Consider the following 16446-nt stretch of genomic DNA (forward strand, 5'->3'; position numbering starts at 1 on the left):
AAAGGTACAAAGACTTCAGCACAAGATTTAGCAGAGCTACAGAAACAAGCAGAGTGCATCAGTTGAGTACAAGTAAACAGCTTCCTCCACAGAAAGTTTACTTGACAGTAACTGAAAATAAGACACAGTTGATTGGCATCATTTGTATCAAACTCATTCAAGACAAGAAATGTCATTAGCGACACACATTAAAGCACACAGGCAGTGACAACACCCCAGCTGAAATAAACCAGAGAGATGTGGTGATCAATAGAGAGTATATGGCCACCTCTCATGAGGAAGCCAACAACATCCTTGCACAACAAAGAGTGATGGTTGCAAAACATAATCTATTGGGAATATCATTATTATCAGATGACACTGACATATTTGTCTTATTCTTGCACCACTACTTTGAACAGAGTCTAACATCTTTAGTGATTTTGGAACCCCAAGTACAAGAGAGAGCTGAAATAGACATCCGTGCTCCTGCCGAACTACACCAGAACATTGTATCAGGACTGTTAACTGCCCATGCACTCTCAGGTGATACCGTAGTTTCCTATTTTGGCCTCGGCAAAAGCACTATGTTTGAGTTTCTGTGAGCTGGATGCACCCTCCCTCTTCTGGATGACATCAGTGCAGCAATGCCTGATGTCACTGAAATTTATGGCTGCATGCTATGGACAATCAAATTGTGCCACCATGTCAGAAGCATGATAGAAATCATGGGCAGCAAAAAATAGCAAATGTCAACACCAAATACCAGTTCCCTACCACTTACAACTGAAGCATTTATAGTAAATGTAAAATGAGTACATCTTCAAGCATGTGTGTGGAAAAGTGCTTTGGATCCAGAGACACCAGCACTTGATCCAATGCAGTATGGATGAATGCACAATGCCAGTTCCAAGTCTCTCTTTTTAAAAACTGTACCAGAAAATGTCATGCTTGCTTATAACAGGGTTCAAAAAAGAACTAGATAAATTCATGGAGGATAGGTTCCATCAATGGCTATTAGCCAGGATGGGCAGAGATGGTGTCCCTAGCCTCTGTTTGCCAGAAGCTGGGAATGAGCGACAGGGAATGGATCACTTGATGATTACCTGTTCATTCTCTCTGGGGCACCTGGCATAGGCCACTGTCAGAAGACAGGATACTGGGCTAGATGGACGTTTGGTCTGACCCAGTATGGTCTTTCTTATGTTCTCCTCCATATATTTTGAAGTTAATCAAGTACTCTTGTGAGAGTGATATGCCTTGTAAGTCTATGAAATGTAGATGTAACAGTCCCAACCATATTGTATGCTTGCCAAGGAGATGTAGTGTGTTGCAATGATCTGAAAAAATCAGCATTAGCATTTGCAGATGAAAACGACTATGACAAGTAGTCAGTGGTATTACTCATATGCAGACACTCAACTGTAGTTTGAATGAGAGAGAACACTAGTAATCATTTATAATGATTCCATAAGTTATTATTCTTTTGTTGGTGTGTGTGTGTGTGTGTGTGTGTTGAATATTTTTTACATTAAAAAGAGTGGTCACTATATAAAATGATAATTGAGGTCCATGCTATACTCCCAATTCCCATCCTCATGTACACCTATTACTCAAAAATTATTGCTATTGATTGATATTGCAAATATTAAATACCTGCATTTCACTTATTAGAATTCTTCTGCCTTGATTTTGTATGCCCCAAATCATGCAAACTCTTTTAATGATTATGGGTGGTGGTGAGCGTGGAATGAAAAGTCAATATTTCAATATGCTCAGCAGTGATAGAGGGTCATCATCAGACAGATTCTTAAAATGTATGGTCTTGAGATATAGAATCCACATAAAAAACCTTGTATGGACCCTAAAACAAGGTTGACCAGAATGGCAGCCAGACTGTGAATGCAGGATGAAATTGTTCCAGCAGGCCTCCCATTACTGACCCTCAGTGCATCTGTGGCCTATACAAATGTCCCAGAATCCACTTCTGGGAGCTGTGCAGGGAACTACGGGATGGTTACCCATAGGGCATTGCAACTGAAACATTTAGAACAAAGCTAGTTCGAATATGTGGTTACAACTATAATGGTCTATAGACCGAATCAACATGACTAGTGTGGATGCATTGAACTGTCTGTGCTGAAACTAGTTCTATCCTGTTTGTTCAATGACAAACAATTCAGTTCTCTACACTTGACCTAAGAGCAGAATTGAATCCATAGTTCAGTTTAGTAACCTTGCACCTCCAAGAGAGAAAAAGAGTTATGGTTGAAATGGCTCCGAGATTAGTTGAGTCTCATAAGGACAATTGAACATGTGCATCTGCTGCCTTATTTGACTTTCTAGTAGGGTTATTACTAACCTGCTGTGGTTGCCTTCCCCTTCTCAGAACTGGAATACTCTGATGTACCTCTTGAGAGGTTTGTGGCTAGTTTATACTGTTCATATGGTCTATTAAAAAACTGATATGGTTTGCCTAGAACAATGTTGCACTATTTGCGTACATATAGCAAACTCTATATAGCAATACTGAACCAAAAGAAACCAAGTGTATCATCTGTAACATTGACTTACTATCTACTTCTGTGTGTGCAAGTATAATGACCTTTGTACTTAATTAGCAAATATAATCTGCCCCATCTACCTTTTAAAACGCAAATAAATAATTCTTGGGAGTAAGAAGGGAGCAGGCAACAGCCACACTTGACATTGCATCACACAGTAGCTTGCAAGATGCACAGCAACATGTAGTTTTAACATTTCTATGAAAGTCTAAAAGCTGCTATTTTGAGTCCACGTTTCCTTTTAAACTCAGATAACTGCAATAAAAATTGTTTAGAGCTGAAGCTGTGAGAGAGGCAGACTAGTGCAGCTCTTGTCCAAATTCTAATAAATCACTAGAATAGCGCATCTCTAATATGCGGTACTGCAGTTGAAAACAGACATTAGGACTATATCAATCATACTAAAAATGAACAAACTGCTTATAATGAAAGTGAAAAAATGGATCCCTCATTAACATGCCCCCCCGCCCACCGCAGTCTGATTGGTTTCAGAAGCCACTGCTTCTGAGCCTACTGTAGGACCTGAAACTAAAAGACAGCAGCAAGATTCTAGTGCTACAGCCAAGTGCAGCGTAGCCAGAGAAACAGGCAACAAAAATAGAATGCCAGGATTGCTGTGCGTGGGTGAGGCAGAAACCACATTATGAGCAAAAGCTTCCAGTATTATTTTAGAACCAATCCAGAGCCCTTCTCATTTTGTTCTCTTTTCACAAAATACCCGTGGGGAGGATCGAAGGAGAAAGAAATCAAACATAAATCTAGAATTTTAATTTATATTCTCCTGCTTCTTTTCTTGCTTGAAAAGCTGCTCACAAACATACATTTGTGCACAAATAAGTTTGACAGTGGGAAAGGGTTAATTACTTTTGAGGATTGGCAAGAGAATTGCAGTTTGAAAGATAGAGACTGGACAGCTGTGTTTGCTGTGGTATTTTTAAGTGCATTAATGCAGGCTCCAATCACTGGGCCATGCTTGACCTATTTTTGGCTCAGGCTGGCCATTGTTCTATTTCTGTTGCCTGTGGGCCACACTGTTGTTGATTCATATGCAAATGAGTTATCACTAGCTTCAGCCAACTTTGCAGAGACACAGAGCCAGGGAGATAGAGAGAGAGGAGAGACGGAGAGGAGAGAGAGAAAGGAGGAGGGCACAGAGACAGAAACACTTGTCAAGGCTGAGGGTAATTGAAACTAAGCCCTTAGGGGCTGAAGTCCCTGGAAACGGTGCTTATTTGGTTTTATTTTTTAAAGTGGCTTTATTCTCCCCACCACCACTCCACAAGAAAGCCTGAAGCACAAATACATTTCTTCATCCACCTGCTATTGGCTTCCAGAACACAACTATTCCAACTCAGAGGTGCATAGTCCACTGAGTCCTTCTTATTATTTTGCAGCAGACTGGGGCAGAGTAAAAATGGATTGTCCTTTTGTTTTTTAAATAGATATTTATTCAAATGCTTAAATATTGTTAATTACCAAAGTCTATTATTTCTCCCACCCCACTGTGAAGGAGGTAGGATTAGAGAGGGTCGCTCCTGACGCCCCTGTATGGTACAGTGATGAATCTTTCATGTAGCTGAAGTACAGACTGATTGGAATATGCTGCAGACAATTTACGAGAGCGAATCGTGTTTTTCCTCAGATGGAGTTTCTGGACGTGAACAGCTCTTTGCTCAGCAAAGAATGCACAGTATGATCAGCTCAGGTAAGAGGCAGTTCAATAACTAAGGCTTCTCTCTCTGGAGGGTGACTTTCTCAGGAAATACAAACTGTCACAGTAAAGCACTTCTGCTTTAAAGAATTGGTTCTATTTCAAGTTCTTTTATTCTGCTCTTATTAAATGATTATCTCTACAACAATATTATTTGGACACTTGCTGCTGCTGTTGTGGTTTTCTTTTAAGCTTACTGCTTCCAAGCAAAAAGAAAACTAGCAAGTAAAATACAGTGTGGGGTTTTTTCTCCTCTTGTTCTGTGATGGCAAAATGGGGCTTGCAATGATCGCAGGCTCAGTCAGAACGAGACTCCATCAAACAAGACCTTATCAGCAGGCTGCAATTCATATAACCCATCTTAGTCAGTTTTGTTCATATATAATTTTGTAAGCAGGAATAGGTCTATTTGTAAGTTTCTTTTTCTCAGGTTTACAGACAGAGAGTTTTCTGTAAAAGTCCTTTTCTGTTTTCATAATGCTGTCATCTTTGATTACTCTAAAGTAAATCTGTGTCTTTCTTACATAGGACTCATATTACTTTAAACGTATTACTTTACTTTAAACCTGTTTGTACCTTTAAACATATTTGGGAACCTTGGCAATGCCAGTCAGATGTGATGACTCACTGAAAATGTAAGTTGGATGTGTTTTTAAAGCAGGTGTTTTAAAGCTGCAGTTACAGAATAATGGATATTATCTCCGAGTTTTGAAGACCTTGTATTTTCTAGTTTCTGTAGTATCTGTGTTTTAGACCTCGCAAACGATGCACTGAAACTGAATTAAGCTGCAAGGGTTTAACAAGATAACTTAGTAAAAGAACCCAGAGCGCAAGTCAAATTTGGTCTCTCTCTGGTTAACACTGTGTGGTTCTGGCTTTGGTTTTACACTGCTTAACTTTATTATGCTTTTGGACACAATGTTATCTGCCTTATGCACTTTCAACCCCTTGTTTCTGGTTCTCCTTTATTAGTTTGTAAAGTTGGCTTTGCATAAGACCTGCATGTGAAATGCTGTGAATTGCCCACATAGCTTCAATCTTAGTTAAACCCCCCAAAACCGTCACAAAACTTGGCAGTGCTTCTCACTTTCTGAAGTGTGAGCATGTCTGAAAGAACCCATGCCTGTTCTAATGATCATACCCTTGGTCCACCTGTTGAACCTTCTATGATTAGTATATATATTTGATATCTACTTCCTTTCCTGTTTTGTGGAAAGGGATATGCTGAGAGTTGTATTTGTTTCGTACATGGATGGAACTGAAGAGCAGAATAATGGTTTCAGATATTAAAATAAATTGTAATGTAGTGAGAGTTTGTCAACTGGGAATGCCTGCCTTTTCAGCCAAGACATATACATGTCTTAACAGCACAGTAAATAATTTCCATTGCAGAAAACCCAGGCCACCTAGAAATAATTATATATTGAGAGCAGTGATGAAAGACTGAAGAACTGCTTAAATGCAATCTCAAGACTGGAGATAAAGGAATGGGAGAGGGAACTTTTGACCAGTACTGCTTAACATTGTCCGTTTTCTCTGTGGTAAAGTCTTTTTCCCCTCTCGTTGTGACTCAGTTTTTGGTCTCCTCTTCAAGAATTTCCAGAGCTGTTTCTTTGTGTTTTGGGAATAGGTTTTGTACCACTGGTGCCAGGTTCCTTGTTAAAAAAAAAAAAACCTGGGGGTAAATTTGTTCTTAAGTGTAAAGGTTTAAGCACTGGCTCAGACTGTGGCTAGGCACTGAAATTTCTGTCAAGCTTTCTCAGAACTTTGCCAAGCCACCTAAGCGTAGACCTGTTACAGTCACTGGCCTACTGTGCACAGATTAATAGTTGTATGGTGGTTTTGTAATGGCCACCGACATAACCCAGAGATCAGACTAGGATCACTCTTTTTGTTTTCATTTGCAAAAAAGCCAATTTTGAACCCAGTTTTACCAAGGTGGAAAGTTAGTGCATAGCCCATCATGCTGCCTTGAACTACCAGTCAGTACCATTTGAATAACAGCAGTTATCTGATTTGGAACCCAAGAAGAACTGGTACTTTTCTGTGAGATTATAGCTCTACTTTCCTTCCTTGGAGACAAGAATGTCGGATAATGTTTGATTTTTATCTGGTATTGTTAGAGCCATGTAACATATAAAACTTCTTCTGAAGCAACAGATAATGCTTTAATTTCTTCCTTTCTTAATCGGGAGACAAAAGACTATTTTCCAGGTGAAGGCTTTTTAAAAGTTACTTTGTTTAAAACAGAAACATTCTTCAGTATTTATGCTGACGTTTAAAATACACAAATAAAATACAACTAGTTGACATTTTACATAGTCTGCAGTTTAATCCATTTCATGTGCAACTAGAGGTCCAGTGGTGCTGTTGAGTGACCTCTATACCTTTTGACTTCAGCAGTTTGCCGAATCAGGCCCTATAATTTGGTACATGGCAATCTCCATATGTAGGCTGATGTTTTACAGAACTTATGGGAAATGTCACAACAATAGATAAACTCTAATAAAACACTAAGGATCCATATATTTCTGAATTGGAAATGCGCCTCCCTTTCGTTCTATAATATTTTATCACACTGTTATGCAACAAATAATAAATGAGATGCTGCTGTACCTTAATGTGATTTAAAATGAAAACACCCCCCTCCCCATTTCTGAAACTTATGAGAGACATCTGTGTCAGCAGAGCCTGCTCTACTGCTTATAGGAAAAAGGAGTTGCCCCTCTAAGGCTGCTAGGGTGCTATATGGCTGCGTTAGGGTGGCTAAAATGTCAGCTAATTGTAGTGTTTTTTTGTGTGTACACTAATAACTTAGTGGTCTGTTTTCTCATGTAGACATGTGTAAAGTCCATTCCTATTAATGAGCTACGCATATTTATCATAAGAGACTAGACCTCTAAATATTAACACTGTGCACCCTTAATCCTTCAGAAATCTAAGAATTAGCACAAATTTAGCACTCACTTAATGGATTGTTAGATTTGCAAATCTCCAGATTCACTGTGCACGCATTCCTCAGCTCTATTTTTAAGATAGATGGAGTCAACCCCAAAGGAGACACTTCCAATGGGCATCTGATATGTATTCGCAGACCAAACTGTCTGAGGAATTTCTAAGAATACTAGGCATATGAAATGCTCCTGTCATGTGAAACAGCACTTCTGGTATTCCCTTAATTACTGCTTTGCCTTCCTGCCTCCATCTCAGCTTGTATATCACATTATGAATGGGATGATCTGGATAGGTACCAATCAAAAGTATAATCATGAATGGGACAATCTAGATAGGCACCAAATCAAGAAGCTATATAATTACAAACACCTACACCCTATGTCAGACAATAAGAATATCAGTGATCTTGAAAACGTCTGTATTATATGTTAATGTATGGTGCTCTTTTCTCTGAAATGCACTACGAAGTACTTGGCAGGTTTCTTCAACAAGACAATATTGATTAAAATTATGGTATTAAATATGTATTTTGGACATAAGAAAGTGAACTTTTCTCTCTCTTTCTCACTCTCTAAGGAAAAAATACTTTGTCTTGTTAATTTCCCCACCAAAAATGGGAAAAGTGTGTTGGGTCAAACTGATCTCTAGTGAAAGGCCTGTAAGCTTAACAGAGCAAGGTAAATAATTTGCCCAGAACAATAATAATTTATGTTTAATACTACTACTAAGCTTTTTTAGAGCAGGGCAAAAAAGTTGCACTGAACAATAATAATTGGATTAAATGGAGTTTAACCAGTGATTAATTTGGCCTTTGTGAAGAGGGGAGATGTAGATTTACCATGCTGTGAGGACTGAGAATACATGGCTTTGAGAAGTAAACCCAAGATACTGAATCCTTTCAGTCATTAAGTATTCCTTGCCATTTTTTAAGAAGAGTAGGGATGTTGGCCCAGAGTAGGGATGTTGGCCCAGCTTTCCTGGCCATATTCCAACATGGATTCCTGCATTCTTCCTCTCTACACTCTACCTGCATTTGTATTTAGATAAAGAATTCTTCTCTTCTGATCCTATACTGTTGTGTTGTGCTTACAAGCCTGGTCAAAGCTCAAGAGAGAGCTTGAGTTCTAAGCCTAAAAGTGCCATTGACTTGCTGGCCCTGGACAAGTTACATAACGTGGTACATCTCAGTTTTTCCCGTAAAATCAGGAAAATAATTCTTACTTATCAGCTCACAAGCATGTTCCCCGTGGAGTAAAATAATTCAGAATGACTATTCGATTAACGTAGCCTCTCTATCTGCTTCCAAAATATCTGCGATTTTCTGAAATCTAGTCAAAATATTTTACTCTGTGGTTTGATCAAGAAATTCAAGTTGCATTGCTTAGAGGTGAGTGGTGGAATAAATCACATTTGTTGTTTCTGTTCTGTGGTTGGATAAGCATGTGCATTTAAATGATCCACTACAAATACAAGCATCTGTGACTTTGAAATCCACTTCCCAGGCCAAGAAAACTCAGTTACTCAAATGTTCTTGCACAGTGAATGCAAAACGATCATAAGGATGGCTGAATCCCATTCATTTGAAGATTTGCTAATGCAGTGGTTCTCAACCAGGAGTCCGGGGCCCCCTGGGGGGGCCACGAGCAGGTTTCAGGGGGGCTGCCAAGCAGGGCCAACATTAGGCTCGCTGGGACTCTGAGCAGAAACCTGAAGCCCCACCACATGGGGCTGAAGCCTGGGCCCCCGAGCCCCGCCATCCGGAGTTGAAGCCGAAGCCTGAGCAATGTAGCTTTGTGGCCCCAGGCAATTTCCCTGCTTGCTACCCCCTAACGCTAGCCCTGGCTTTCATGTGCAGAAAAACAGTTGTTGTGGCACAGATAGGCTGGGGAGTTTTTATTGCATGTTGGGGCGGAGAAAAAGAAAGAAAAAGATTGAGAACCCCATCTCTAATATTCATGGAAAACTTGAATTATTTGTCCATTTCAGTTAGATACCATATAGCATTTTACATTGGTAAGGGGCTGTATGGATCTTATCTTGAGGCAATAGCACAGTGGCTATTAAAACACTATTGTGAGAGAGAACACTTGATGTTTCCCTGAACTTGTGCTATTTGGCTCTCTCTAGAGCTCTGGAAAGAGGATAAGCAGAAGAGCTGAGCATTAAACATGTTCCAAGAAACAGAGAATATTTTGCTGCTGTAGATATGAAACCCAGAAACTCTTTAAAGCATCCAGAATTTTGCTGCCAAGGGAATCCATTTCTGTCCCACAGACTCAAAGGGAGAAAATAGGATCTATTCAGTGTTACGGCTGTTTAAATTCTGAGGCTTGCCATCACCTTTAATGGAATTAGAAGAGCCAAAGTACTATGGATCCTGCAGTCCTCATCCAGTGAAAACTTCATTCACTTCAGTGGAAGTTTTGCCTGCTCTGGGGCTGCAAGACTGGACATTGATATTGCAAGGAGCTCTGTGAACAGCCAAGGGGAACAGAAAGCACCTGCTAGATTGGCCCCGTTCTGAGTGACACTGCTTTTGGACTTTACCATTCCTAAAAGAGTGTATGGAATTGGGCAATTCTCATTTCATCATGTGTCTTGCGATATTTGGTGTTCTTCTTAAAGCCTTAGCTCCTGGATACCTGAGATTATATGAAAATCTCAGTTTTCCTTAAATTTCTAGTTCTCACGATTAAAGAGAAAAGTGTGAAAATATGAACCCTTAAAGGCACACACAAAACCCAACAGATTCAGATAAAAACAATCCAATATGTAATATTTAAAAAAAAACTGTTAAGCCATTCTCTTGATTTTCAAGTGCTTGGCATTGAAAGTATTGCAGCTGCTACTTGACTGAATTGCAGGTACTCACTGATACCAGCAACAATTCTCTGTAGTGTACAGTGCATGATAACTTTCAATAGGGGAGGACTTAAACCCTTTCTGTTTTTTTGCCTTATATTATTTTAGCCACATGTATTCAAATCTTCAGCTCTACTTCATAGATTGGTATATATTGCACTTAAAAGCAGATAGTATGAATCAAATTCTGTCATAATTTATACCTGTGTATGAACCCACTGATTTCATGCACTGAGTGCGAGGAGAGAATTTGTCCCATTCAATATACAATTTGCATTGCCACAGCTTTAATCAAACTTCCATTTCTGCATTAACCATTATTTCCCTTTCTCTTGCACAGTGTTTGTGGAGAAAGCAAAAGCTGTGAGAAGGCAGAATGACTGACCATGTAGTATGCAAACATTAATACACATCTGTGTGTGTGTGTGTGTCTGTGCATGTGTATGTATTTCCCATGTGATGTTTCAGATGGCATGACATGGTAACCCAGTATAAACTAGTACAGTTTCTGTTGGTAAAAAACACAAAACAACCCAAAAGCATTCTGGGGAAAGAAGATGGCAGATTATTGTTAAATCGATGAAAATCTAACATGCCCTATATTGTGGATCTGTTTAGCAGGCTGACTCCAATGGGTCAGTTATTCTTAGCCTAGTTATTTTCATCTTGTGGCATTACAGGTCTAAGATTAGCCTGTTAGGCGTTATCATTCCATCTGAGTTACCTCCTAATATAACTCTACACCGGAATGATTATTTATAGACAGAGCATTCTGTCATTTTTGGGTTATTTCTAGTAGTTTAAATAAAGAAGAGCAACATTCAAGAAAAACCACAGATTCCTTCCTGCTGCCAAAACAACATGATAACAGCCTGCTAAGGGGTGATGATATCGTTTAAAATGTGTGCTTGTAGCAGATGCAACATCCCTTTTATCTCCACCACTTCAACTAAAAAGAGATGCCTTAGGATAGTGCTCTCTTCTGCACAGGCAGAGAAAGGGGTCCAAATTAACACACCATGTCACAGGGAACACAAGATTTCAGTTGACAATGACAACAAGGGACATCCAGGTTCTATTTTTAGGGGCAAGCACCGTCAAGCTCTGTGTTCAGTGCAAACATGTCACACCTACACAGCTTCTCCAGCATCGACCCTTCGAGTGAAAACTCATTAACCACAGTAGAAATGTCTTCGATTCAGTGACATGCCAACGTGCATTTTAATTCTCTCTGCAAAGACACAGTCGACAACTTCAGTTCTTTGACACATTTTAGCAAACCACTTTCTACTGCCCCTAAAACATGCATGCTTACCTGAACAGCTTCAAATCCTGCATAAAGAGCTATAGGTTGTAAGTATGATGGGCTAAATTCTCCCCTTGCTTACACCCATAGAACCCTACTGAAGCTAGTGTGGTTGCACTGGTGTAGGCTCAGTGTAGCTTTTGGAGGCAATGTAAGAAAGAATGAGGATAATGTGACAGATCTATAGGTACGTGTTGCTCAGGAAGCTGGTGAAATACACTGCAGTAATATCCAGGGACATCATCATAACAGTCTAACAAACTTTCTCCCAAATTAAACAGCTTATTGTGACCCCTGTGCACATTCCTGACTAAACAAAATGTCCCTGGGTTATATCCACTTTGGAATGCAAGTGTTTAAAAATACCTGAAAAAATGGTAGCATCCATGATACGGTGTGGCAGTGCTGCATTAATGCTTAATTCATATAGTATATGATAAGCAGTATTTTGTTTTTGTCAGATATGCAGTTTTGTACATTACTTTAAGGCTACTTTGGCATTATCAGATGACATAACATAGCTGATACATCTGCTTTAATTGTTTTGTGTCTCCTGATTATAAACCACTTACTGCTTCAGGAAGTGTATAAACATGACAAGAGCTTCAAGAATTCAGGCCCTTTCTTGATGAGGGTGCTTGAAATGCAGGATGGTTCATTCTAATGGTAGCACATTCCTTCTGGTATTGAGACTGCGTATAATCAAAATGAGACAAAACCAAGTACAAAATAAATTCTTTCAAAATGCCAATTTTCTAAATCATGTTTTTACAATCAAAGGTTATTGTTCTCTCCCATGGTGCATGCAGCTGGAGGTATGCATACCCCAGGGAGGAATGATAGCTATTCAATTTATGTGCAGCCTGGAATGGAAGAATAAGAAAGCTTAATGTTAATTTAATAATTTCCCCCATTTGTTCTGTTCTTAATCCAAGTTTCCTTTTTCTTTCTTTGTGCCCAAGGCCAGCGCCCTGTTGGTGTTGAGCAGTAACAATATTGCAGGGATGAGGGAATCTAGCCTCTAAATGCCAAATGTTATGCAGTAACTGTGTTTGGTTTGTGCTGCTTCTGCATGCAACCACAGTAAATATGTTAGCAATTGACTTTATGACTTAGTCCTTCATAACTCCACTCTCTACTGAGAATATATATTTTAGTCCTCTTAATCTACCTGTGTGATCCCTAGTTCGCCAGTCATTTTGAAAGGCATGGCTTTTTCCTTGAACTGGATCAATATTATATTTTCATGGATCTAAAAGAATCTAAACAACCAGTCTCAATCTTCTAGACTGTTGTTTTTGACAGTCAAATTAGAAATGACCTTGAAACTATTTAAAATGCATGCAGAAAATGTATGAATTACAACAACAAAAAATGAAATACATTTAAACACAGGCTTTTGGGGAGTTTATTCTAAGATGAATAATTTAATGTCAGAGAAATTTAATATCTTGAAGCACAAGAAAAGATGTATGAGGTAGAAGGAAAAGATTGCCAGTATATGTCTTTATTAATAAAAGTAGCAGGACAGGTGTATAGCATATTTCCTAAAGGGTTTATGCCATTATTTCTTGTCATTGTTTCGTTAAGACATTTTCCATACAATGACTTTTTTCAGAGAAAGGACAACAATGTACATTTTTAAAGATTGTGAATAGTTTCCATTGAAATAATTTCAGCCTCAGCAATAGTATTCATGTATATTTCTTCAGGTAGTATGATAGATTAAGACCCCAGATGGAAAGTGGTTGGAAAAGGATGAGAGAGGTTAAGAAACATAGTACTTGGAGCAAAGAGGTTAACATTATAAGTGCACCTCCAGAAAATGTTAAATGTTGCTGCCGGGGAGGTTGGTGAAAGAACTGAAAATGAAAGGGAATTGCATAGGAAGTGGAAAAGGGAGATTGAAATACACATTAGCCATCCAGGAAAGGGAGCCTAAAATAAGAAAGGGGAAAACTATTCTGAAATAACCACATTTAACTGAAAGAATCGAGGATCTATGCAAAAAACAGAAAATAACGAAGAACACAAGGGAAAAATGAGAACATTATAAAATAAGCAAAAGTTGTAAGGGGCAAATTCAGACACACATTGATTTTCTCCCGAACAGTTGTACATTAAGGCTGCAAAAGCAATTAGTTCTGAACCAATATTCAGGCATCCCTCTCCCCACCACATATAGTGTTTTGGCAGAACAACACCGGCTTGTCTAGATGAACAGTTAGTGCGCAGCAAGCTGGGATGTAAATCTACTTTGCATGAGTATGTGGACACTAACTGTCCGTGTGGTCCCTACTACCATGCACTAAAAGTTCAGTAGTGTGGTTTGATCTACTCTGTTTTGAAACAAGAGTAGATGAAAGCTCAGGGAAGAACTTTTAGTGCACATCTGCAGAGTCCACATGGACAGTTAAAGTGTAGCAAGATAGTGTAAGATAGATTTATACCTCAGCTTACCATGAACCTATTTGTTCATCTAGACAAACCCTTAGTTACCTGTCTAGTGCGGGGTGCACAGGACTATGGGCACGTTGCCTGTGTCACAATGTGTGGGATACATCCCTAGGCTCCTTCTTGGAATGCACCTTGGCATTCATAGAGCACCTACAGAGCATTTCTTCATAGCTTTGTGGGGACATAGAATTAGACCAGAACACTTACACTCATTTCTCCTCCCCTTCATCTTTTTTGGCCAGTTAGAATTTTGCACTCATTTGCTGTTTTTATGCTGATTTCAACACATAAAAGCTAATACTGAGGCAATCGGAAAACTTTATGCAGGAAGCAAGGAAATTGCAAGTGACAATAGTAGAGAAGCCACGAGCAAAGTGGAAACAGAGATAAGGAAAGCTACTGTAACTAAGATTAATAGGAGTGACGCTGCAGATGAATAAATGGTAGTGATACTGACCTTGCAAAGGTTCATGGAAAGCAAGAGACTCTGGGGGGTACATCTACACCACAATACTCAGGGGTGTGATTTGTACCTTGTATCGATGTACCTATGCTCACTTTAATCTAGCTAGCTCTCTAAAAATAGAAGTGAGGACATAGCAGCATGGACTTCATTGTGGGCTGCACAAGTGATTACGTACCCTGGAGGGTAAGGCAGTTTGTGCATCCTGACTGCTCCTTTTATTGAGCTAACTAGATTAAAGTTATTATGGGTACGTCTACATGGGCTGCAAATCACATCCGTGGCTTCAGTGCAGATGTAGCCTAAGGCTCAAGGGTTAGGTGAGCTCAAACAAGCTTGCTAAGGCTTGTGAGTGGGGCCAATGATTCACCTAAGGTTATTTGGTAGTTCTCCCATTCTGTAGGCTTCAGTAGGTCAACAGGAAGAGGGGAAGCACCATAAACCTACTGTTTTGTCCAGTCATCCTCTTCTTTCAGATATTCTTAGGTCTGCAGCTATGATGGATTCTCCATTACTGGCAATGTTTAAATCACAATTTGATGTCTTTCTAAAAAGGTATTGTGTAGTTCAAACAGGAATTAATTCAGAAAAGTCCTATGGCCTGTGTTATATGGGAAGTCAGACAAGACATTCGCAGTGGTCCCTTCTGACCTTACAGTCTATGACTCTATGAAAGGCTTCCTTCATAAAGATCTCAAGGAGTTTGGCCTAATTTGTTTCCCTCGAGAGGTGGTGGTGATGATAATTATTTTTATTTGTTTTACCATAGCAACTAGGAGCCCCAATCATGGACCAGGGCCCCATTGAGCTTAGGTGCTATACAAACAGATTAATAAATAATATACTAAATTTTATTGCTATGCCATACTTCAGTAGCAGGAGTTCAGTAAATGTAATATTTATTTCTTTTCTGCTTTCTAATTTTTTTTTCTTTTTTGCTACAAAGTAAACTCTATTTAGGGTGCCATAACACTCTTCAGCAAACTCTTTTCAAATTTGGTAGAAAAATTCCACCTCGTTCCCCAGTTTAGCCTCCCAATTTGGAAGTCAGGGTTTGTTTGGTTTTTTGGGGGGCGGGAGGGAGAGGGGTATTATATTTTATTTTAAAGGAGAAACAAAATTGATGACAGCATACAGTAGTGACACACTCTACTCAGCTGTGAAACTCCATCATCTGTTGGCTACACTTATGTCTAAGATTTTGTCTGCTTCAACCGAGAAGGATTTGTATTAAGAAACTCCTTTGTATTCAACTAGGACTTTACAACTTGCCTTCCTTTTGAGGAATGGTCCCTTTGGAAGATCTCTCTGAGTCACCTGAACTCTGCTGCCCTTGACCAAGGTTGCTCTTGACTGAGGTCTCGTTTACACTAGAAAATTAAGTTGGCTTAACTATGTCACTCAGGGGTGTGAAAAATCAAAGCCCTGGAACAGCATAGTTAAATCGACCTAACCCCCAATGTAGACAGTGTTAGGTTGATGGAAGAATTCTTCCATCGACCTAGCTACTGCCTCTCAGGTAGGTGGATTATGGAGTTAGGCCTTGGCTACACTTGCGGATTCACAGCGCTGCCGCGGCAGCGCTGTGAAGCGCGAGTGTAGTCATGCCGCCAGAGTGTAGTCACGCCTCTCCGAGGGGAATAGCTTGCAGCGCTGCGAGCGAGCGTGCAGCGCTGCAGGCGCTGATTACATTGGCGCTTTACAGCGCTGCACTCGCTGCGCTCGGGGGGGTGTTTTTTCACATCCCTGAGTGCAGCAAGTGCAGCGCTGTGAATTGCCAGAGTAGCCAAGGCCTTAGTGTCTCCAGTGAAGTGTTACAGTGGCTCAGCTGCTGTAGCATTTCAAGTGTAGACAAGCCCTGAGTGCCTAGAAAAAGCACCTCTCAAACTTTAATTGGTAATTTGTGTATGAAAAGATCAGAGCTTAGTATTTTACACCTAATTAACACCTTATTAAACACCACTTAATTACATGGCACTTCCCCATTAAGTGGAATGTGTGCTAATACTGTCCTGATTAAAGAGGCACCATTACCGTTGATTATCCATAGGCTAAATTTCAGGATGTCCCACTAAGAAGAAAAGACTATAATAATACTTTACTTTTATATAGCCCACTTGACCCTAAAGTGAGGGTTACATCAGCTTCA

The 16446-nt window shown here is 39.6% G+C and overlaps 1 protein-coding gene and 1 long non-coding RNA gene across 19 annotated transcripts in view; one reads left to right on the forward strand and one right to left on the reverse strand.

Annotated features, from left to right (window-relative positions):
• LOC135981315 (uncharacterized) overlaps positions 1-12071 on the reverse strand; it is a 36142-nt gene extending 24071 nt beyond the window's left edge. The window contains exon 1 of the long non-coding RNA XR_010598284.1: positions 11950-12071. This is a non-coding gene — a long non-coding RNA (uncharacterized LOC135981315). The remainder of the gene's footprint in view (positions 1-11949) is intronic.
• The window catches only part of HDAC9 (histone deacetylase 9), a 650822-nt gene that overhangs the window by 300104 nt on the left and 334272 nt on the right, over positions 1-16446 (forward strand). For 5 of the 18 annotated variants that reach the window (XM_065583246.1, XM_065583252.1, XM_065583250.1 and 2 more), the window contains one exon: positions 4186-4248. In XM_065583246.1, coding sequence (XP_065439318.1) covers positions 4186-4248 — 63 coding nt within the window. Of the gene's footprint in view, positions 1-3372; positions 3901-3925; positions 4249-16446 lie in introns of those variants that run through there. The other 13 variants (XR_010598283.1, XM_042856415.2, XM_065583241.1 and 10 more) reach the window with 11 other exon arrangements.

This window comes from Chrysemys picta, chromosome 2, assembly GCF_011386835.1.
Source record: "Chrysemys picta bellii isolate R12L10 chromosome 2, ASM1138683v2, whole genome shotgun sequence".
In the NCBI taxonomy this organism is placed as follows: Eukaryota; Metazoa; Chordata; order Testudines; family Emydidae; genus Chrysemys; species Chrysemys picta.